General features: G+C 44.7%; 1 protein-coding gene across 6 annotated transcripts in view; it reads right to left on the bottom strand.

Moving 5' to 3' along the window:
- Positions 1-303: 303 nt before the first annotated feature.
- cracdl (CRACD like) overlaps positions 304-23,602 on the bottom strand; it is a 196,454-nt gene continuing 173,155 nt past the window's right edge. For 4 of the 6 annotated variants that reach the window (XM_033023218.1, XM_033023219.1, XM_033023222.1 and 1 more), the window contains 4 exons: positions 18,895-18,936; positions 12,525-12,715; positions 2,504-2,651; positions 304-644 (listed from right to left, as the gene is read on the bottom strand). In XM_033023218.1, the coding sequence (XP_032879109.1) occupies positions 481-644; positions 2,504-2,651; positions 12,525-12,715; positions 18,895-18,936 (545 nt within the window). In that variant the 3' untranslated portion in view covers positions 304-480. The remainder of the gene's footprint in view (positions 645-2,503; positions 2,652-12,524; positions 12,716-18,894; positions 18,937-23,602) is intronic. The other 2 variants (XM_033023221.1, XM_033023220.1) reach the window with 2 other exon arrangements.

The raw sequence follows: 23,602 nt of genomic DNA, 5'->3' as shown, positions 1-23,602 counted from the left end.
CTGCTTTAAGCTCTCCCATCCCATTCTGTTCAATCATACAAGACCCTCCTGTACATTAAAACAAATTCAGCAAGTAAACAACTAGAACAATGCTCTAAATATAATGACCGACCAGAAGGGTATAAAGAAAATGCATACGTGGTATTTTTTCCACTGTCATGTCCAAATGGATCCTCGACAGGAGAGGAGGTTGTGACATGGTCTCGGAATCTGTATTGCACATGTAGTCAGATTAGCCGAGCCTCCATACCTCTACCTCGAAAAGAATCCAGTGTTGCAGTATACCAGATGCAGAGGATTAAAGAAATCTTGGGGTTTTTTTTTTTAAAAGAGAAGCCAAAGAAAGTTAAGTACCACCTACAGATTGTCAAAACAGGATTCTACCTTTTCATCAATCAACATTGCAGACAAACTAATACACATTCAGTAGCTAGCAGCTAGTAGATTTTCAGGTATAATGTGGACCTTCCCCGGGAGAGGCTACTTGATTATCTGTGGCATATCGCTCCAAGCTTTTGCCTTTTTCTTCGCAAGTTCCATCCACGATGGCTGGTTGGATGAAGGGGAGATTTTATCTTTGCTGTGTTGGTCTTTTCCATCTTTGTCGGCGGTGTTCTGTGTCGTTGATGACGAATGCTTATTTACTATCGGATTCAAAACAAAACAACATTTTTTTTTTAAACTGCATGCAGGTTGGGAACAATGCACTTCACGTATTACACTTAATTCAGGGGCGGAAATCCCGTGGGGGGGGCAGGGGGGACACGTACCCCCTCTGTTTTGAGAGGTGGTGGACATCCCCCCCTTGTGATCCGGATTTTAAAACCCGGTGAAATCTCCGCTTTCCGCGAGACAGTGGGGGCGGCACTGATGATCGAGGGCACTGATTGGGCGAGAGAGACGTCGGTCAGCAGGCAATGGGGGCGGGACATAATGATTCAGCGAGATCATTGGAGGAGGGAGGAGTAGGGAGGGTGGGACTGAGGATAGAGCGCGGTGATTGGAGGAGGGAGACGTGGCACCGACCTGCGCCTCATCCACTGCCAGGATCGATCCCGGCTCTCCGGCGTGTCCCGTCCCCATCCGAGTGCCCCCCACGGGTGGCCAGAGATGTCGGGAGTCAGACGGGAGCTGTACCCCCAGGCCCACAGGCAGCGCAGAGAAGCAGCGCTAAACCCAACTCAACTCTGCCTGTCGTGCCAGGTTAACCTTCAGCCCTGCCCTGGACTTACGGGAAATATGGCCAGCGCGGAGAAGCAGCACTGGTGTCCCGTCAGTCCAGGCAGGGCTCTAGATTAACCCGGCGAGACAGGCAGAGTTGAGCTGCATTTAGCGCTGGATTGAGCCTCCGAAGCTTCGCGCACGTGTGAGTGTGCGCATATGCGCACGGCTGGCAACAAATGGTATCCCCCCCCTGTCCCCTCCATATTTTGATAGCGATTTCCGTGCCTGACACTTATTTAAACCAGTCTTGCAATTTTACAGTGTCTTGTCTCATCTGTTAGAAACATTTCAAAGCTCCTTACAAAACGCAGATTGCTTTGACTTGAGGGAATGTTTTATACAAGTATGAACATAAAGTTACAAAAATAATATTACAAAATATAATTCTAAATAATTAATAATAAAAAGTGAGTTCCTCTACTGTGAATTAAATTATGTTATAATCGGGATATTAAAGAAATTAATCAGCCATTAATAATCATAATGAAAAAATGTGTTGAACTACGATATTTATAGACAAAACATTATTAAGCGTAATTACTTTTCTCTACTTTTAACGCAGCACTTCTTAATTAACCCGACACAGTCCCTCTTGATTAGTTCTGCATGCATTTTCCGGTGCTACTTGCTACAGACTCAAGTGTGGTTATTATTTTCAGTGCTGATCTCCATTCATCTACGCAATAAATTGTGTGGAAGTTGTGGAGAAAATCTGCAAATTAATACCGGAAGCCCTAAACTATTTTTGGGACAGGGCATTTCAAATCTGGCCACCGCTCTAATGCCCCTGTCCCACTTAGGAAACCTGAACGGAAACCTCTGGAGACTTTGCGCCCCACCCAAGGTTTCCGTGCGGTTCCCGGAGGTCTTTGTCAGTCTCCCTACCTGCTTCCACTACCTGCAACCCCCGGCAACCACCTGCAACCTCCGGGAACCACACGGAAACCTTGGGTGGGGCGCAAAGTCTCCAGAGGTTTCCGTTCAGGTTTCCTAAGTGGGACAGAGGCATAAGCATCACCCATTCCTTCTCTCCAGAGATGCTGCCTGTCCCGCTGAGTTACTCCAGCATCTTGTGTCTATCTTCGGTTTATTCCAGCACCTGCAGTTCCCTCATACACAGACTCTTTATACTGTCTCAGTGTACAACTGCTGTACAGTGTCTGAGACGTTGGGTCACCGGTCGATTCACTCGTCCAAGGATGGCTTTTGTTGAGAAAGTTTGTGGTGGAAATGCCTATAATTAATATATTAAAAGAACGAGTGATGTCTTCAGCCTTACCTGTCACAGGACTTGTTTTGGGAGAAGCTTTCTTCTGGGGTTCTGCCAAACATGGCTTCAGTTCCAGTCTACTTTCCTGGGTAGGTTTGCCCAAGGTCGACGACTTGGAGGGAGTGCTTTTCGAGTCAATTGGTGTATTTGGGGCCTCCTGAAAAGAAGAATAAGCATTACCTGCAAATGGGGTTTACAATATGTGGAAGGCAACATTGTATGCTAGGCATTGAAGCTGAAATGCATTCCAGTATAATGTCAACAAGAGCAACATTACTCATGCATTCTAAAAATATATTAGGTTAAAGTAAACAACAATACTGTACCTGGAATTGGCATGTATGATATTTGTTGTAATAATATATTAATATGCTACAAATGACTAATCTTTGATGTAACACTGCTTTTAAATATCTAATCTAAATCTAAATATAATTTAGATTTTTTTTTTGCATTGGATTACTGTGCAAAGATCTGTTTCTGTTCATCATTTGATTTACAACTGGGAGAACACATGAGCCTTCCTAGGTACGCAAAAATGCTGGAGAAACTCAGCGGGTGCAGCAGCATCTATGGAGTGAAGGAAATAGGCAACGTTTCGGGCCGAAACCCTCCTTCGACCCGCTGAGTTTCTCCAGCATTTTTGTGTACCTTCGATTTTCCCGCATCTGCAGTTCCTTCTTAAACACATGAGCCTTCCTTATGCGTATCTATGTTCTCCAGAGATGCTGCCTTCACCGTTGAGTTACTTCAGCACTTAGTATTTTTTTTTGTAAACCAGCATCTGCAGTTCCCTGTGTCTCTAGACTTCCTTGCGTGCAGGATTTCAGTAAAAGGAGAAGGCCGGAGAATTTAAACTGCAAGAAAACGAGAACATAGGAGCAGGAGTGGAAACCAAGTCCCTCAAGCCGGCCCTGTTATTCAAGGTGATCGTGGCTGATCTATTCTGGTTTCAACTTCTCTTCAAAAACACAAGGAAAGTTTGCTTGTTGGAATACTGATTAGTACCAGCTCTTCCCCGTATCTTCCCAATAGACCACCCTTGTGAACAACAAGGGCAGCAAAAACCTCTGGCAAATCTTACAGATAGCAAGAACTGGCTGCCATCAAATTGCAAAGAACCAAGATTTCAGGGTAAGAAGAAAGCCTAGAGACCATCAGAGAATAATGAGAAGACTGCATGAATATGCATGAATATGATGGATGTTGAGGAAACTAAGACACTGCATAACTAACACAACTAAATGATGAAGGTCAGAGCTCATGCAGCACTCAATAGATAATACTAGACTAAGTGGGACCCGTTGGGTCCCAGCATCACACAGGAGGGCTGGTCACCAACGCGATATTTCACCTCTCCATCAATTCCAATATTGCTCGCCAGTGTGGGGGGGGGGCTTTCTGTTGGGCTAGTATGGGTGTTGCGGGCCGAAGGTACTGGTTTCCAGAGGGTTAGTATAGACATTGTGGGCCGAATGGATTCTTGGGCTGGCAGCTAAATGTTGCAACGATTTTAAAAGCCAAGCCAAGGCAAACAATTGGGCAGCAGCCACCTGACAACCAAAATTCATTTTGTGAACACAAACTTGTTAAAAAGGCGAGGCAAACAATTGGGCAGCAGCTACCCGATAACCAAAATTCATTTTGTGAACACAAACTTGTTAAAAAGGCGAGGCAAACAATTGGGCAGCAGCTACCCGATAACCAAAATTCATTTTGTGAACACAAACTTGTTAAAAAGGCGAGGGAAACAATTGGGCAGCAGCCACCTTACAGCCGCATCAAGGGGACTCACCGTGGAGTTGACGTGCGTTCAGTGTTATTCGCAGCTCAGAGAGCCGTGACCCGCTCGCTTCCTGGGTCTGGCAGAGACTTAGTGAGGGACTACACTTCCGGGTTTTATAGTCCCTCCCCCCTGCCGCCAGCGGGGGCAGCAGAGAGAATGGGGAATTTTTTTAAAACATTAATATCTCTCTGATTTGTCATCGATGGGAAAAATCCTCCGGTCGGCAAAAATGACGGTGGCAGCGTTCTCTCGGAAATCACACCACAGCGAGCCAAAAGCGGTCAAGATCAGACTTTTAGTAATATAGATAACATAAAACGTTCAATAAAAACATTATTGATGCAAAACAAAACAAAAGCCCAAAGTCTCTAATGCATCCAAGACAGTTGATGGTTGTGGGAAGCAGCTCTTCCTGAACCCAGTTTTCAGACTCCTTGAAGTCATGGTTTTCAGACTCAGGATGGCCTGATGTACACATCTGTAGCCTTTTCTTTGACTCGATGGCTCACAAACAAAAGCTTTTCACTGTGCTTCGATACACAAGACAATAATAAATTAAACTAAACTAAAACTTACATTGCGATAGCAAGATGATGAAAATATTTGCCCCTCACTTGAGGGCAGCACGGTGGCGCAGCGGTAGAGTTGCTGCCTTACAGCACTAGACACCCGGGTTCGATCCTGACTACGGGTGCTCTCTGTATGGAATTTGTACTTCTCCCCGTGACCTGCGTGGGTTTTCCTCGAGAGCTCCAGTTTCCACTCGCACTCCAAAGACAGACAGGTTTGTAGGTTGATTAGCTTTGGTAAAATTGAAATTTGTCCTTTGTGTGTAGAATAGTGTTAGTGTGCGGGGATCACTAGTAGGCACGGACTCGGTGGGCCGAAGGGCCTCTTTCCACGCTGTATCTCTAAACTAAACTTGATTTTGGTCAATTTGGCCTCTTCTTCAAACACTTCTTCTTTAGATTTCACGGCAGGTGAATGGTAAACCTTATTTTCTTTATTATCAGCACTGTTTGGGAATTGGTCCACAGATGTGTTGTAACATGGTATATAGGAAAGAGCCCTGCACACTTAAACCCCTGTCGGGAACTGAAGGGAGCGACAATCAATTGCCACGGATACAAATAATGTCATACACAAGAAAGGGCAGATGCTGGTTGACAAAAAGTGAACACACAGTGCTGGAGTAACACTATGACGCGGCAGAATTTTGGAAACGTCATCCCGTCACCCATTCCTTCTCTCCAGAGATGCTGCCTGTCCCGCTGAGTGACCATACTGAGGGAATTCCCACGTATATGAAGCAGAGAGAAACGCTCTGGCACTGGACGGTGCGCATTTTCCCTTTGTCGGTCATATCAATAGATGCAGCCGCGCTGAATTCTATCTTTAACTTAAAGCCACAGGATGGAGCTGTTTTCTTTAACACTGTTGCTTTGCCGCCACCGCCTCCTTGCTGCACAATGGCAGCGAGTGCGGGGCCGAGATCCTGCCTAGTTTTTTTAAGTTCTGAAATTGAATAACTTTCAATACTGAATCAGAATATACTTACTGTATGAGATTCTGTCCAGCTCCTCTATTTGATACTTAAAACAGACCTTCATTCACGGTTGACTCAAGAGTAACTCGGGAGAGGAACTTGGTAACTCGGGAGAGGAACTGGGTACATCACAGAAATGAGAAGTAAACTTGGAATCTCGTAGACAACCACGAGTGTGATTTTTTCTTTCACTCGGGATCACTCGTGGGTGGATTCGCACCGTGAGACAGGGCCATTAACTAGCTGCAAACCTGGGGCCATGCTCCAAGGAAGGCTGTGGTCAACAAACTAGATTCCCTCATTTGTTCGAAACTTAACTGTTGAAAAGTTTGAGAAGTAAAGGAGATTTATCTCACTCTCCTCACCCTAATAAACGGCACAGGTGATCCATCACCGAAAGATTGATGTGTGCTTGGGGAAATTAGAAGCATTTACACCTTGTCAGGCTGTCACTTTCCAGAAGCTTCTGTCATTCAGCAATAAAAATCAAATCACATAAACGTACTGCTTATAAAAATCAGCATGTCAGACACCGCCATAGATTAATAATTGTTCTTGCATTTGAAAGAAACTCCTGCTTGTTGAGATATCCAATTTGTCACTTTTTGACAGCAGTGTTTGGTTTTCTCTCTTTCTCACTGAAATACTTCTTTGCTGTTAAATTAACAGTCAGTTTATCAGAGAGGCATCTCCTTTAATTTACAGCAACGGCATTAGTGAAGTCAGTGCAGTCACATCAAATTAACCCAAAAGCAAAGTTCTGGACCAGTTTTCTCTTGTTCCGACAGTCAAGGCTTCTGTTTAATTCACATCTAATGGTCACTGGCAGATGTAGTGGAAAAGCAAAATATATTTGTCCATGATGTCCAAGTGTAGTTAATACAACGCAGAACAGGTGGCACTTGATAGAGTTGCTGCTTCACAATGCCAGAGACTCGGGTTCAATCATGGCCCTGGGTGCTCTCTGTATGGAGTTTGCACGTTTTTAGTTTTTAGTTTGCATGTTTTTAGTTCTTGTCACATGTACTGAGGGACAGTGAAAAGCTTTTGTTCCCTGCTACCATTCTCCCTGTGACTGCGTGGACTTCCTCCGGGCGCTCCAGTTTCTTTCCACTTCCCAAAGACGTGCGGGTTTGTAGGTTAATTGGGTATAGTTTGTCGGGAGTGGATGCGTGAACGGGATAACATAGAACTAGTGTGAACAGGTGATTTATGGTAGACGTGGACTCAGTGAGCCGAACAGCCTGTCTCTAAGCTGTAGCTCCAAACGAAACAAAAGTAAACTTAACAACACCAACATCAATGGGGTGGCACAGTGGCACAGTGGCTGCCTTACAGCACCAGACACCCGGGTTCGATCATAACCATGGGTGCTATCTGTACGGAGTTTGTACGTTCTCTTGTGACCACGTGGGTTCTCTCTGGGTGCTCCGGTTTCCTCCCATACTCCAGAGACATACAGGTTTGTCAGTTAATTGTCCCTATTGTGTTGGATAGTGTTATGCCCCTGTCCCACTTAGGAAACCTGAACGGAAACATCTGGAGACTTTGCGCCCCACCCAAGGTTTCCGTGCGGTTCCCGGAGGTTGCAGGTGGTTGCCGGAGGTTGCAGGTAGTGGAAGCAGGTAGGGAGACTGACAAAAACCTCCGGGAACCACACGGAAACCTTGGGTGGGGCGCAAAGTCTCCAGAGGTTTCCGTTCAGGTTCCGTTCAGGTTCCCTAAGTGGGACATAGAAACATAGAAACATAGAAATTAGGTGCAGGAGTAGGCCATTCGGCCCTTCGAGCCTGCACCGCCATTCAATATGATCATGGCTGATCATCCAACTCAGTATCCCGTACCTGCCTTCTCTCCATACCCTCTGATCCCCTTAGCCACAAGGGCCACATCTAACTCCCTCTTAAATATAGCCAATGAACTGGCCTCGACTACCCTCTGTGGCAGAGAGTTCCAGAGATTCACCACTCTCTGTGTGAAAAAAGTTCTTCTCATCTCGGTTTTAAAGGATTTCCCCCATATCCTTAAGCTGTGACCCCTTGTCCTGGACTTCCCCAACATCGGGAGCAATCTTCCTGCATCTAGCCTGTCCAACCCCTTAAGAATTTTGTAAGTTTCTATAAGATCCCTTCTCAATCTCCTAAATTCTAGAGAGTATAAACCAAGTCTATCCAGTCTTTCTTCATAAGACAGTCCTGACATCCCAGGAATCAGTCTGGTGAACCTTCTCTGCACTCCCTCTATGGCAATAATGTCCTTCCTCAGATTTGGAGACCAAAACTGTACGCAATACTCCAGGTGTGGTCTCACCAAGACCCTGTACAACTGCAGTAGAACCTCCCTGCTCCTATACTCAAATCCTTTTGCTATGAAAGCTAACATACCATTCGCTTTCTTCACTGCCTGCTGCACCTGCATGCCCACTTTCAATGACTGGTGTACCATGACACCCAGGTCTCGCTGCATCTCCCCTTTTCCTAGTCGGACAGGAGCATTTGTGCACAGGCTGATCGCTGGTCAGTGAAGCCTCTTTCCGCACTGTATCTCTAAAGTCTAAAGTAAAGTCTAAAGCAACTTTACGTAGCAAAAAATCGCAAGGTATTTCGCTGCAGTGGAAATGCAAAAAATAAATCTGATTCTAACCCACGCAGGTGATATTAAAAAGATTACCAAAAGCTTGAACAAAGAGGTTAGATCTATAGAGCATTTTAAGGGGAGTGCAGATTAGGAGAGACTTCTAAACTCTAGCTGAAGGCATAGCTGTCATTGGGGCAGCGATTATGCCGCTCTGCAATTTACAGAGGTCATAAGTAAAAGGATAAAATCCTGTGGAAAAACACAGGTTGAAGTAAATGTCCAAAAAATTGGATTATTTGCATCCATCTCCACAATGGGATACGTTAAAGTGACAACTGTCGGTAGATCATAGAAAATGACTTGTGAGTATGTACTGGGGGATGAGAAATCGCACATAGGAAGAAACTGCATAGAAACATAGAAACATTGAAAATAGGTGCAGGAGGCGACCATTCGGCCCTTCGAGCCAGCACCCGCCATTCATTGTGATCATGGCTGATCGTCCCCTATCAATAACCCGTGCCTGCCCTCTCCCCATATCCCTTGACTCCACTAGCCCCTAGAGCTCTATCTAACTCTCTCTTAAATCCATCCAGTGATTTGGCCTCCACTGCCCTCTGTGGCAGGGAATTCCATAAATTCACAACTCTCTGGGTGTTTTTTCTCACCTCAGTCTTAAATGACCTCCCCTTTATTCTAAGACTGTGGCCCCTGGTTCTGGGCTCGCCCAACATTGGGAACATTTTTCCTGCTTGTCCAGTCCTTTTATAATTTTATATGTTTCTATAAGATCCCCCTCATCCTTCTAAACTCCAGTGAATACAAACAAGCCTAGTCTTTTCAATCTTTCCTCATATGACAGTCCCGCCACCCCAGGGATCAATCTCGTGAACCTACTCTGCACTGACTCAATCACAAGGATGTCCTTCCTCAAATTAGGAGACCAAAATTGTACACAATACTCCAGATGTGGTCTCACCAGAGCCCTATACAACTGCAGAAGAACCTCTTAACTCCTATACTGAAATCCAGATGCTGGTTTAAACCGAAGATGAACACAAAAAGCTGGAGTAACTCAGCGAGACAGGTAACATCTCTGGAGAGAAGGAATGGGTAATGTTTCAACCCGAAACGTCACACATTCCTTCTCTCCCGAGATGCTGCCTGTCCGGCTGAGTTACTACAGCTTTTTGTGTGTCTGTCTTCAGTGAGAAATCTTACTTGCTCTTTCACATTGGTGAAACATTCCTTCCTTTACTTGAGTGATTTCACATAAGAACACATGAAATAGAAACAGGGGTGTAGAAAGGAACTGAAGATGCTGGTTTACATTAAAGATACACGCTTTAACTCCCCTTCCCATTCCCATACTGACCTTTCTGTACTGGGGTTCCTCCACTGTCTGAGTGAGGACAAACACAAACTGGAGGAACAGCACCTCATATTTTGCTTGGGCAGCTTACAACCCAGCGGTATGAATGTTGATTTTTCTAACTTCAAGTAACCCTTGCATCCCCTCTCCCTCCCCCACCCTAGCCATCCGACTAGTTTCACTGTCATCCTGCTTAGTTTCACTGTTAGTGTTCACTCGTTATCCCATCCTCCGCAGCCAACACTGGACCATTGTGGGCTCCACCTTTCCTTGATCATCGTTGCTGGCTTTGATTTATTCTTGTCATAGCTTTCATTCATTTGTTCTTCATGCCTTTTCATATCTCTAGTTTCCCTCTCCCCTGACTCACAGCCTGAAGAAGGGTGTCGACCTAAAACATCACCTAAGGTCGTAAAGTCATACGGAATAGGAGTAGAATTAGGCCATTCGACCTACCAAGTCTACTCCGCCATTCAATCATGGCTGATCTATCTCTCTCTCCTAATGCCCCTGTCCCACTTAGGAAACCTGAACAGAAACCTCTGGAGACTTTGCGCTCCACCCAAGGTTTCCGTGCGGTTCCCGGAGGTCTTTGTCAGTCTCCCTACCTGCTTCCACTACCTGCAACCTCCGGCAACCACCTGCAACCTCCGGGAACCGCACAGAAACCTTGGGTGGGGCGCAAAGTCTCCAGAGGTTTCCATTCAGGTTTCCTAAGTGGGACAGGGGCATAACCCAATATCCTGCCTCCTCCCCATAACCTCTGACACCTGTACTAATCAAGAAACTATGTACCTCTGCCTTAAAATATATTCCTTTTCGCCAGAGATGCTGTCTGAGCCGCTGAGTTAACTCCAGCATTTTGCGTTTAAATAGAACCAAGAGTTAGTCCCATGGTTTCTTGTAAATGCAGGACATTGTCCACAAATATTTTGGGTGCAAACAATTCATACTGTTTTTGTAATACTGTGCCTTTAAATAGATTCCACAATGACTGTGGAAGCATCATCCACTGGTGAAAGACCACACTTTGGAGTTATGCTGGACTGGGACAGAATAGTTAATGGCAAATCTTGTCTAAGTGAAATATTCAAATAAGACAAACTGTTGGCACCAATTATCTCCAAACTAATTGCTTTAAACATTTAAGACGTTTTTGAATTGAAAGTACAATTAGAATGAATACTTTATCATTTACATTGCAATGAAAATCAATTCAATTTAAAAGCCGACTTAACACTTAGGAAATGCTAATTTTTACCTCTTCCCCTCCCCCTCTCTCTGTAGAACCCAGCTTCCTTGATCATGTTTTTTCATCGTTTATCCTAATTCTTCTTTTGAACATAGAAACATAGGAAATAAGAACAGGAGTAGGCCATTCGGCCCTTCGAGCCAGCACCGCCATTCAATATGATCATGGCTGATCATCCAAAATCAGTCCCCTGTTCCTGCTTTTTCCCCATATCCCTTGATTCCATTAGCCCTAAGAGCTATATCTAACTCTCTCTTGAATACATCCAGTGAATTGGCCTCCATTGCCTTCTGTGGCAGAGAATTCCAGAGATTCACAACTCTCCGGGTGAAAAGGTTTTTGCTCATCACAGTCCTAAATGGCCTACCCCTTATTCTTAAACTGTGACCCCTGGTTTTGGACTTCCCCAACATGGGGAACATTTTTCCTACATCTAGCCTGTCCAATCCCTTAATAATTTAATATGTTTCTATAAGATCCCCTCTTATCCTTCTAAATTCCAGTGAATATAAGTTCAGTCGATCCATTCCTTCATCATATGTCAGTCCCGCCATCCTGGGAATTAACCTGGTGAACCTACGTTGCACTCCCTCAGTAACAAGAAAGTCCTTCCTCAAATTACGAGACCAAAATTGCGCACAATACTCCAGGTGCGGTCTCACCAGGATCCTGTACAACTGCAGTAAGACCTCCTTGCTCCCATACTCAAATCCCCTCGCTATGAAGGCCAGCATGTCATTAGCTTTCTTCACTACCTGCTGTACCTGCATGCTTACTTTCAGTGACTGATGTACAAGGACACCCAGGTCTCGTTGCATCTCCCCGTTTCCTAATCTGACACCATTCAGATAATAATCTGCCTTCTTGTTCTTGCCACCAAAGTGGAGAACCTCGCATTTATCAACATTATACTGCATCTGCCCATTCAGCCAACCTATCCAAGTCACCCTGCAGCCTCATGGCATCCTCCTCGCAGCTCACACTGCCACCCAGCTTTATGTCATCTGCAAACTTGGAGTCGTTGCATTTAATTCCTTTGTCTAAATCGTCAATATATATTGTAAATAACCAGGGTCCCATCACTGAGCCTTGTGGCACCCTGCTCCTGTGCCTTAGTGTCAATCTTTGAAGCACAACATTCTTTTCACATAGTGCTATTTAAATCCGAGTTGCTGTTAATTTTTTTTAAATATGTGCAAGGTTTTGTTTTCAATCGCAGTCTGATAATAAATAGGAAGCACAAACAAATCCACAATATATGAAAGATAGAAAATAGGTGCAGGAGGAGGCCATTCGGCCCTTCGAGCCAGCACTGCACCGCTGAAAGATATAGCCAAAATTCAACGTTAAGATTATAAGTCACATTGATTAAGTGCTGAGTTTTATTGAAGGAAATGGAGGACACTGTGGAAAATTGTGAAGATGTAATTATGATCACTGTGCGACATAGCATATGAAACAGGAATGAAGAAGAAGATCAGCACAGTGCAATGTTACCTTCTCAATCTCTTGCTTCTCGGTTACAGCTTTGACTTCCTTGGTTGGCACCTTAGCTTCTTTGCCGATGTATTGCTCTTGGTAACCCTTTTGCTTTTGCCTTGCCATAGTCACCCAAGCTGGTATTGCAGAGTCCTCCGTAACAGAGCCATTGTCTTGTGCATTTTTGGTAAAGGGTTGCCCTTTGTCTGCTGAAAAGAGGCAATGAAAGCAATTTTTTCACATCTCAGCAACTTGCATAGATTCCCAATCCATTAGTCTCTCATGAACAAAGTCACTGTGGCTGATAACATAGCATTAAATAAAGAGGACTTTTACTAAAGTGATTTTTGGGATACTCATTTCAAAGTATATATATATGATTAAATGTTCAATTATTTTATTTCAAAGCTTTTTTGTTTACTAGATTGATTTATGGAACAAAGGGTTAGTTTCCAAGCAATGTAAGAGCTGGCTGAATCCACACTCACTGCAGTTTTAGAAAGAAGAGAGGTGATCTTATTAAAACATATCAGATCCTGACAGAGATTGACAGAATAGATGCTGGGAGGATGTTTCTTCTTGTCTAAAATTAGACAATGCCAGCTTCAGAATAAGATGGCATAAGATGTACACAAGGAACTGCACATGCTGGTTAACCAAAAAAGACACAAAGTGCTGGAGTTAAACAGACTGAAGAAGGGTCCCAACTCAAAAAATCATCTATCCATGTTCACCAAAGATTTGTGCCTGACCTGCTGAGTTAATCCAGCACTTGGTGCCTTTTTTTCTCTTAAGGTGTGGAGCAGTTCCTACTCTAAGGCACAAGAATATTTTGAATTCTCTAGCCCCGGATGACCTAGAGACCAGGTCATCGAGTGGGTACAAGGATAGTCGGTCAAGATAATATGGGGAGCAGTCAGGAAAGTTGAGACCAAGAAAGCAAAATAGACTGCAGATGCTGAAATATTGAGCAAAAAAACAAATTGTTAGAATAACTCAGCAGGTCAGGCAGCATGTGTTAATGGAAATGAAGAAGCCACTGAAAAAGGGTCCTTACCCGAAATCTGGTCTGTCTAGGATGAGATCAAGGTCACCTCGACCACAATCTTATTGAATGACTTGAAAATATAATTTGCCTTGCTTTCTACTTCATAGCAGAAATAATAGGGGGGATTTTTTGGTCTTTATCTATATTGTAACTATATGTATTATGTATAATAATAATAATAATAATAATGGATGGGATTTATATAGCGCCTTTCTAATACTCAAGGCGCTTTACATCGCATTATTCATTCACTCCTCAGTCACACTCGGTGGTGGTAAGCTACTTCTGTAGCCACAGCTGCCCTGGGGCAGACTGACGGAAGCGTGGCTGCCAATCTGCGCCTACGGCCCCTCCGACCACCACCAATCACTCACACACATTCACACACATTCACACACAGGCAAAGGTGGGTGAAGTGTCTTGCCCAAGGACACAACGACAGTATGCACTCCAAGCGGGATTCGAACCGGCTACCTTCCGGTTGCCAGCCGAACACTTAGCCCATTGTGCCATCTGTCGTCCCAGTATGTATGTATGGTATATACTAGTGTCTTAGAGAAGCAACAGAAATATGTGTCGTTGCCTCCTATGCAAAGGGTTTGAAAACTGGGCCCAAAAATATAGTAAAAACACCAAAACATAAGATTCAGTAGTAGGAGTTGGTCTTATGCCTTTTCATGCCCATGTTCAATATCATGACAGTGTTCTATCTCTCTATGAGCTACGTTTGAAAGGTTTGTTGATAATTTAACATATCCTTTCATATTTTCTTATGCCATAGAAGGAGGCCATATTTTCTTATGCCATAGAAGGAGCTCATCATGTCCAATGCTGAAGACAGACACAAAATGCTGGAGTAACTCAGCGGGACAGGCAGCATCTCTGGAGAGAAGGAATGGGTGACGTTTCGGGTCGAGACCCTTCTTCAGACTGGTTTGGGATAAGGGAAAAGAGAGTATATATATAGACGATGATGTAGCGAGATAAAGAACAATGAATTAATGTTATGCAAAAAAGTAATGATGATAAAGGAAACAGGCTATTGTTAGCTGTTTGTTGGGTGAAAACGAGAAACTAGGGCGACTTGGGTGGGGGAAGGGATGGAGAGAGAGGGAATGCCGATGCTACCTGATGTTAGAGAAATCAATATTCATACCACTGGCTGTAAGCTGCCCAAGCGAAATATGAGATGCTGTGCCAAGCAATAGACAATAGACAATAGGTGCAGGAGTAGGCCATTCGGCCCTTCGAGCCAGCACCGCCATTCAATGTGATCATGGCTGATCATCCCCAATCAGTACCCCATTCCTGCCTTATCCCCATATCCCCTGACTCCGCTATTCCGAGCTGTTCCAATTCCTCCACTAATTGGTCCCAGTCGCCATATTCTCGTATAAATCAGTGGGAATTTACAGCAGCCAATTAACCATTTCAACCCAAGCGTCTTTGAGACGTGGGAGAGAACGGAGGAACCCTGAGGAACCCATGTGGTCACAAGGAGTACGTGCAAACTCCACGCATGCAGGCCGCATAGAGGTCAGGACTGAACACGGGTTGCTGGAGCTGAGAGGCTGTAGCTGTGCAGTCTGTGCCATTCTACTGCCCGAGAGTTGTGCTCATATGTCTTTGAAAATGCCTTCAGCTTTTTTAAATATTTAACGGCCAGTTTGGTGGTTCCATGTTTCTGAACAGAATTTTGGCTAGAATGGGCTGAGTTTCGACCTTCGAGTTTAGAGATACAGCATGAAAACAGGCCCTTTGGCCCAGTGCGTCTGCGCCGACCAGTGATCACCCGGCACACTAACACTATCCTACACACTAGGGACAATTTACAATTTTATCGAAGCCAATTAAGCTACAAACCTGTACGTCTGTGGAGTGTGGGAGGAAACCGGAGAAAGCCCACGCGGTCACAGGGAGAGGATACAAACTCCATACAGACAGCACCCGTAGTCAGGATCGAACCCGGGTCTGTAAGGCAGGAACTCTACCGCTGCGCCACTGTGCCACTGTGCCGCCTGCCACGGGTTCAACTGGTATTTCAGCAGAAACTATTTAAAATGGCATCAGGCAATCTCCATTATGTTTTATTCTGGAATCACTCCATCTTGAGACAGTTCAAGAGCGTTTAATTGTCAAGAGTGTTTCATTGTCATATGTAACGACAGCGGATGGAAAGGTTATGCTACAGGTTCGTTTGAAAAAACGAATCGTGACAAATGGCACTTCCGTCCCTAATATGCATCAGTTTAGAACAATATTTTAATGCCTCATCAGGATTGCCACTGAGGTCTCACATAATTGACCAGGGAGCCCTCTTCAGTGCTAGAATGATCCTATGATTCTATTCACTGCATCCTGTGGATTCTCATGAACAGAAGCATGGCTACAATAGTTAGTAATTAGGTGAGCGCTGGCTGGCTTGTGTGTATAAATACTTCAATATAATGAAACAGGGTGCTCGTAGCACACTCCCCTTCATTTGGCCAACCACTTGAAATCCAAAAGCCCACCATTAGTCAGTGTTATCAGAATGTTTACCTAGCAACCAGATCAACGCGACCTTGATGTTAATTGTTGACTGGTACAAATCCCACTGTTGCCTCACCCCAAGTCAAGTCAAGTCAAGTCAGGTTTATTCGTCACATACACATACGAGATGTGCAGTGAAATGAAAAGTGGCAATGCTTCGGATTGTGCAAAAAATATATATATAGCTTATTGATAGAACCTCCACCATCCTGATAAATCCATGAGGAATCTGGGACCACAACTGTGTCCTCTTGATCTTTGTAACGTTCAATGACTTCACTACAGACAACTAGGTGGTTGTCTATAAACTATGTGTTTAGCTGCCAAGACAACGAGCTCTGGAATTCTCTTCCCGAATGTCCCATGTCTATCTCTCCCTTACCACCTCTCTGCTCCTCTTTTCAGGTGCTCCTTGAAACATCCCACTTTGATCAAGCTTTTGGTCATCTGCCTTAAAATTCCCTCGAGACTCAGTGTCAAATATTGTTGGAACCTTAGGATATTTTGCTCCATTAAATTCACAAACAAGTGTGACTAGAGGGCATGGCTTAAAGATGAGGTGACCGAAAGTAACAGGAGATGTGCGAGAAAAGTTTCCCCCCCCCCCACACAGAACGTGGTGGGTGCCTGGAATGCGCTGCCATGGGTAGAGGTGGAGGCAGATACCTTAGTTGCATTGAACAGACTTCTTGATGGGCAGGGAATGGAGGGATATGGATCACGTGCAGTCAGCTGAGATTAGTTTACCTTGGGACACAGCACAGTGGCACCAGTGCCCTGGGTTCCATCCTGACTACGGGTGCTATCTGTGCAGTTTGTACATTCTCCTACACATTAGGGCAATCGACAGAAGCCAACTAACCTACAAACGTGCTCGGCTTTGGAATGTGGGAGGAAACTGAAGCACCCAGGGAAAACCCACGTGGTCACAGGGAGAGCATACAAACTCTGCAAAGACAGTCAAGTCAAGTCAACTTTATTTTCACATACACATATAATATGTGCAGTGAAATGAAAGTGGCAATGCCTGCAGATTGTGAAAAAACTACAGAGCAGCACCCGCGGTCAGGATCGAACCCAGGTTTCTGGCGCTGTGAGGCCATAGCTCTCCCGCTGCATCAATGTGCCAAATTGTGCTAAAGAGAGGGTGGCAGACTTTGGTTTAGCAGGGCAGCCCCAGTTTAGACTAACCTCACTAAAGTGTATTTGTTTGTGTACATAGTGCGTGTTTAATTCCACTCCCACACATCCCGCCAAATCGCCACGCCCAGTCCCCATATCAGCCTTAAGGTCCAGATGCAACATTCCAATGATTGAATGGCCTCCCAGACTTTTCCCCAAATGCCTGATCCCAAATAATCAGCGGTGTAATATAGAAACATAGAAAATAGGTGCAGGAGGAGGCCATTCGGCCCTTCGAGCCAGCACCGCCATTCATTGTGATCATGGCTGATCGTCCCCTATCAATAACCCGTGCCTGCCTTCTCCCCATATCCCTTGACTGCACTAGCCCCTAGAGCTCTATCTAACTCTCTCTTAAATCCATCCAGTGACTTGGCCTCCACTGCCCTCTGTGGCGGGGAGTTCCATACATTCACAACTCAATGGGTGAAAAAGTTTTTTCTCACCTCAATCTTAAATGACCTCCCTAACTGTGGCCCCTGGTTCTGGACTCGCCCAACATTGGGAACATTTTTCCTGCATCTAGCTTGTCCAGTCCTTTTATAATTTTATATGTTTCTGTAAGATATCCCCTCATCCTTCTAAAAACATGTGTCATTGTAATGACAGCAATGTTACTGCCTTGTTTCCACATGAGAACACTGCGACTTTTCTTGCAACTTTTCTAGGGCGTCAGAGGTTATGGGGGAAAATGGGGTTAGGAAGGTGGGATAGATCAGCCATGATTGAATAGCGGAGGAGACTTGATGGGCGGAATGGCCTAAATCTGCTCCTGTCACATGATCTTATGAACTTCCTGAATTTAACTCGCTGTTTTCCTTCTAAATTGTGATATTTGGTTGACAGCTTTGCGTTCAGTTTGCGTGGAGCAGCTTTTGAATATTTAGTCTAGTTTATCGTCACATGTACCGAGGTACAGTGAAAAGCTTTTGTTGCGTGCTCATCAGTCAGCGGAGAGGCTGTATACTGTATGATCTCACTTCACAGAGAATCTCACTTCACAATCACCTTCCTGTATTACGGAAACAACTTGTGTCATGTCTAATCTCATCTCCCTGAAGGATTTGTTCAATTTGGGTGCAATAATCATTATCACTGATTGCTAAATTTCTCTCCCGCAATATCAATTAATGGTATCTATTTTTCTGACATTGCTTTGCAATAATAATAAGTCAGACTTGTGGAATAGTGCAGGAAAGACGCGCAGATACTGGTTAAGACGAAGACAGAATTAAAATGCTGGAGTAACTAACTCTGAGTCAGGCAGCATCTCTGGAAAAAAGGAATAGGTGACATTTTGGGTCGGAACCCTTCTTCAGACTGAAAGATAGAGGTGGGTGGGTGGGGGCGGGGGGGGGAGAGGAATTGGAGGTGCGAAGAGGCCAGAACAGATTACAGTAACAAAGTGGTGTGCAGGAATTCACATATGCAGAAACATGTGTCATTGTAAGAAATGGTCAGCACAAAAAAATTATACGGCGATTTACTCCAAAGTGGTCATTTTGCACATTTTCATTTGTGATTTTTGATTATAACATTGTTTTATTTCAACATTCCCAAAATAAATTAATTGTAAATCTGACCAGAAATTAACTAAAAAGGAGTTAACATTCCCACCATTACTACCTTCTTCACAAGATCCATCTTGCAAGACTTCAACAGATTTCTCTGGAAGAAAGGAAATCAGTTTACCCAATGAATAATTCAAATAATGGCAATGTTAAAATTCATACTCATTTAGTGAACCTCATCAACTGAATGCAAATGCACATAAGACCCAAAGTCGTTTTTACTGACTAGTAGGCGATATGGTTACTCTGGATGCTCTGCTTAATACACCTACAAGGAGAGGCAAGGGCAGCATGGTGGGGCAGCGGTAGAGTTGCTGCCTTACAGCACTAGAGACCAGGGTTCGATCCTACTGCGGGTGCTGTCTGTGTGGAGTTTGTACATTCTACCCATGACCTGCGTGCGTTTTCTCCAGGTGCTCTGGTTTCCTTCCACACTCCAAAGACGTATTGGTTTGTAGGTTAATTAGCTTGGTAAAATTATAAATTGTCCTTAGTGTGTAGGATAGCGGTTAGTTCACGGGGATTGCTGGTCGGCGCGGACATGGTGGGTCAAAGGGCCCGTTTCCACGCTGTAACTAAACTAAACATAAAATACTACAGATGCTGGAATCTTAAGCACAAACGGACTGCTGGAGGAACTCGGGTGGTGCTTGACCCGCTGAGTTCCTCCAGCAGTTAGTTTTTTGCTGTAAGAAAGAATGCTGTACAAATATAGAGGAGTTACAGGTCTGAGGCAGGCGTTGCAAGCTGGATCTCTTAACAAGTCTCTCTCCTAACGATGACCATTGCAAAATGTCACATTTCCTTCTATTCCTTTCTCCTTTCCCTGGCTTCACCTTCAATGCATCAGTGCTGGTCATCTTAACTGAGCTGGAAGTAATGAAATCCACTCCTTACCTAACGTCACAGCTCCTGGATTACAACACTCTCCCCGTCCCGTCCCCTCTCTCCCCCAACACACTCAATCCCAGAAATGACATGAAAGGAAACAGTGATCTGCACCAGGAAAAACTGTTGTAACCTGATGAAATCTACTGCGTTAAATGAATAGTGTTTCATGCAAGCTCAAAGGGACTCATACAGCACAGAAACAGGCCCTTCGGCCCAACTCGTTGATGCTGACCAAGATGCCCATCTAGACCAGTCTATTTGACTGCATTTGACCCACACCTTTCATATCCATGTACCTGTCCAAATCTATCTATATACTATTAAAAGTCTTGTCTTGTTTGTCTGTCTGTCTGTCTGTCTGCCTGTGAGATCAAGAAATTAAACCATAATGGTACACAATAGCGCAAACATTTTTGCAGACTCTTACTCAACTTTTTCCCGTGGTCGTTAGTATCAAGTTTCTTCACATTTGATGTTACATTTCACAAGTTATTGATATTTAAAGTTTTTTTTAAAAGCCAACTTTGAAAATAATAACTGCCTGTGAGCGGGAGACGATTCTGGCAGTTTCCAGTGTTGATGTCACAATGGCATCTCACAGTCGTCCAATCACAATGCGATCTCATTTACACACGCTACAGTGAAGATTCCGAAAATGACATCACAACGGGATCTCCGCTGCCAATACACAAGCTATGAGAGTTGACGGAGTGGGGGTGGGAGGAGAAAAAATGTTATTTAAACATTGTCTTTAGTGGGGGAGTGCGAAAAGGGGAGAGGTGAGGGAGGAAGTGACTGAAGGCAGGGAAAAGGAGAGGGAAGGAGAGGTGACAGAGAAACAATGGGATCAGCAGCTTCAAGAGGAGTAAGGAGAGAGTGAGATTTTTGACCCCCCCATGTGGGAAGGATCGATTGGCTCAAGGGAGCGCCGACGCAGACCCAAAAGTCGAGACTATTCATTGGCTGCGGGAAGTGCCAATTGCCCCCCCTCCTCCCCCCAGGTGGGAAGGATTGATTGCGTCAGGGGAACCGGTTGCGTTGGGAGAACGGGTGAGTGGTGGAAACGGGTTGAGTTGGGGAAACGGGTGAGTGGTGGAATATTGTGTTGGGGAAAGGGGCCCAATGGGTCAGTAGGGAGGGGAGAGGGGTTATGGAGGGTGGGAAGGAGTGACTGAGGGTAGGGGAAAGTAGAGGGAGGGAGGGGAGGAGGTGAGGGGAGAGAAGAGGGAGAGTGAAGAGGAGGGGGAGGGAGTGTTGGGAGATGAGGGGAAATAGCCGCGCTGGGGGCTATGGGTGAGTGGTGGAATATTGCATTGGGCGAGCGGGTGATGGGGGTGATTGGCTCCGGAGGGCACCTGTCTTCGGGGTGAGCGCCGACGCCACGTTCGGGGACCAGCCCTCCCGTGTGACGTCGAGCCTCCCCCCACGCATTGGGGGACGGGGCCCAACGGGTCCCACTTGGTCTAGTGTCTTTTAAATATTGTCATTGTGCCTGCCTCAACCACTTCTCCTGGCCACTCAATACTTGACAACAAGTCCTACATACCTGTTCTAATGGAATACAGTAAATAAGACCACATTTTTGTCGCTTGGCTCATAGAATCACATGGGTGAGAAGAACTAATCTGATCTTAACAGCAGTTCACAGGAACCATATAAAGGAGCAGATTTTCAATTCAATCACTGCACCCATAACCCTGAGATAAACTAGATAAATTGATCCAAAATCCAATGAACAAAGTACAGCAGAAGATAAAATTGGGGTAAAATCAGCCATCTATGATATCAGGGTCACTTCAAAAGCTCGTCATGCCAATTCCAAAAGGGCTGCTCTATAATTACATGTCTCTCCTTTTCTTTATTAAAGTACACACACATTATGCGTGTGCAGCAGCATCTATGGAGCGAAGGAAATAGGCATCGTTTCGGGCCAAAACCCTTCTTCAGACTGAAGAAGGATTTCGGCCCGAAACGTTGCCTATTTCCTTCGCTCCATAGATGCTGCTGCACCCGCTGAGTTTCTCCAGCATTTTTGTGTACCTTCGATTTTCCAGCATCTGCAGTTCCTTCTTAAACACATTATGGGTGTTGTGCTTTCATTGATTAAAATGGCAAAGTGGCAAGTATTTATATCTGCAAGCACTTGGGTAACACATGTTGAGAACAGGCAGATTATAGTAAATGTGGTCGTTACAAAGTGGCGTCCATTTCTCCTAAGAACAGTCTTCTCTCTCTCTCTCTCTCTCTCTCTCTCTCTCTCTCTCTCTCCCTTTTCAAGCTTTGTTTTTTGTGTAGGTGGTTCAAAGCTGCCGCTTCAAGGACTCATCTGGATTGTAGTCACTGCCGTTGCGTAGGAATTGCAGGAGATATTTTTGTGTTCAGCAAGGTTCCACAAACTAGCAACATGAGAATAAGCATTGAGTCTTACAGTCATACAGTGCGGAAATAGGCCCCTTCGGCCCAACTTGCCCACACCGATATTTAATGCCAACGCCAATATTTAAAAGACATTTGGAGATAGCATTCAAGCAGGTAATATTGTTTGAGGGAATAAATGCTGGTCAATGCATCATGAACATTGCATATGCTCTTGCTCAGAATAACATTCTTTATCTCCGTCATAAAAACTGCGGTGCCTGCTGGCGTACGCAGAGATCGAACCCGGCGTTCGGAAGCCGCGGTCACGTGACTCAGGAGGGGCTGCTTGTTTCGCGCAGTTTTCACTTGCACGCGCTAGTTCAGCGCTGACCACCATTGTGGGCAGACGTGTCTGAAGAACCTGTATACTGGCAAACGAACTTGTGAATAAAGATTTGTTGAAAACTCCAGTAGTCGTTTCTCAGACCACTAAAGCGGTGCCTGTTTAAAGTCTCATCTGAAAGACACCGCCGAATTCATCACCTTCTCATCACTAAAGTTCCATCCTAGCCTACAGAGAACCATGAACACCACAGGAGCAGGCTGTTCAGTCCACAAGGTAAACCAATATCCTCAGCCCGCACCTGATCCATATCCCTCCATTCCCTGCATATCCGTTACGCATTCTAATTTCATGGGATGATCAAATAAAGTGAAAATTTAGATTGGATGGTGCATAGTTTAGATGGCACATAATGCAGAGAGAAGATGTGTTCACTAATAAGTAATCAAAATTGGAATACAAATTTTGGGGTAAAAGATACAAGTGGAATGTCAGAATAACTTTTTTTTTAATCAGCAAATCATACTGGAGGAGATAGGTGAGGTAAGTACTATCATAATGCTAAAGATACATTTGGACAGGTATCAGGATAGGATAGGTTTAGAGGGTTATGGGTCAATCGCAGGCAGGTTGGACTAGCATAGAAAGGTCAAGCTGGTTTGCGTGGGCAAGTTGGGCCAAAGGGCCTGTTTCCACCCTGTATCCTGGTAGTGCGGATATGGAATTAGCTGCCAGGTGAAGTAACAAAGGTACAATATCAACTTTTAAAAGACATTTGTGTAGGAAGGAACTGCAGATGCTGGTTTAAACCGAAGATAGACACAAAAAGCTGAATAACTCAGCGGGTCAGACAGCATCTCAGGAGAAACGGAATAGGTGACGCTTCGGGTCGGGAACCTTTGGGCAAATACATGGGCAGGAAAGGTTTAGAGGAATATAGGGCAGGAATGAGTTTACAGGATGGGGCATCATGGACAGGATGGGCAGAAGGGCCTGTTTCCGTGCTCCATGACTCTATCTGCAGTATTTTGCTTTGGATCTGCTCCCTTGAATCTACAAAAATCACATTGCTGCTATCCCGTTTGTTAATAAAATGTAACAATGTAAATACTAATGAGCAAGAAAAAACACAAAATAAAATTGAGACAAATAATCCCAGGAAAAGAGTTCA

Source organism: Amblyraja radiata, chromosome 6 (assembly GCF_010909765.2).
Source record: "Amblyraja radiata isolate CabotCenter1 chromosome 6, sAmbRad1.1.pri, whole genome shotgun sequence".
Classification (NCBI taxonomy): domain Eukaryota; kingdom Metazoa; phylum Chordata; class Chondrichthyes; order Rajiformes; family Rajidae; genus Amblyraja; species Amblyraja radiata.
Note: the sequence above shows the minus strand (reverse complement) of the source record. Positions and strands in the feature narration are given on the sequence as shown.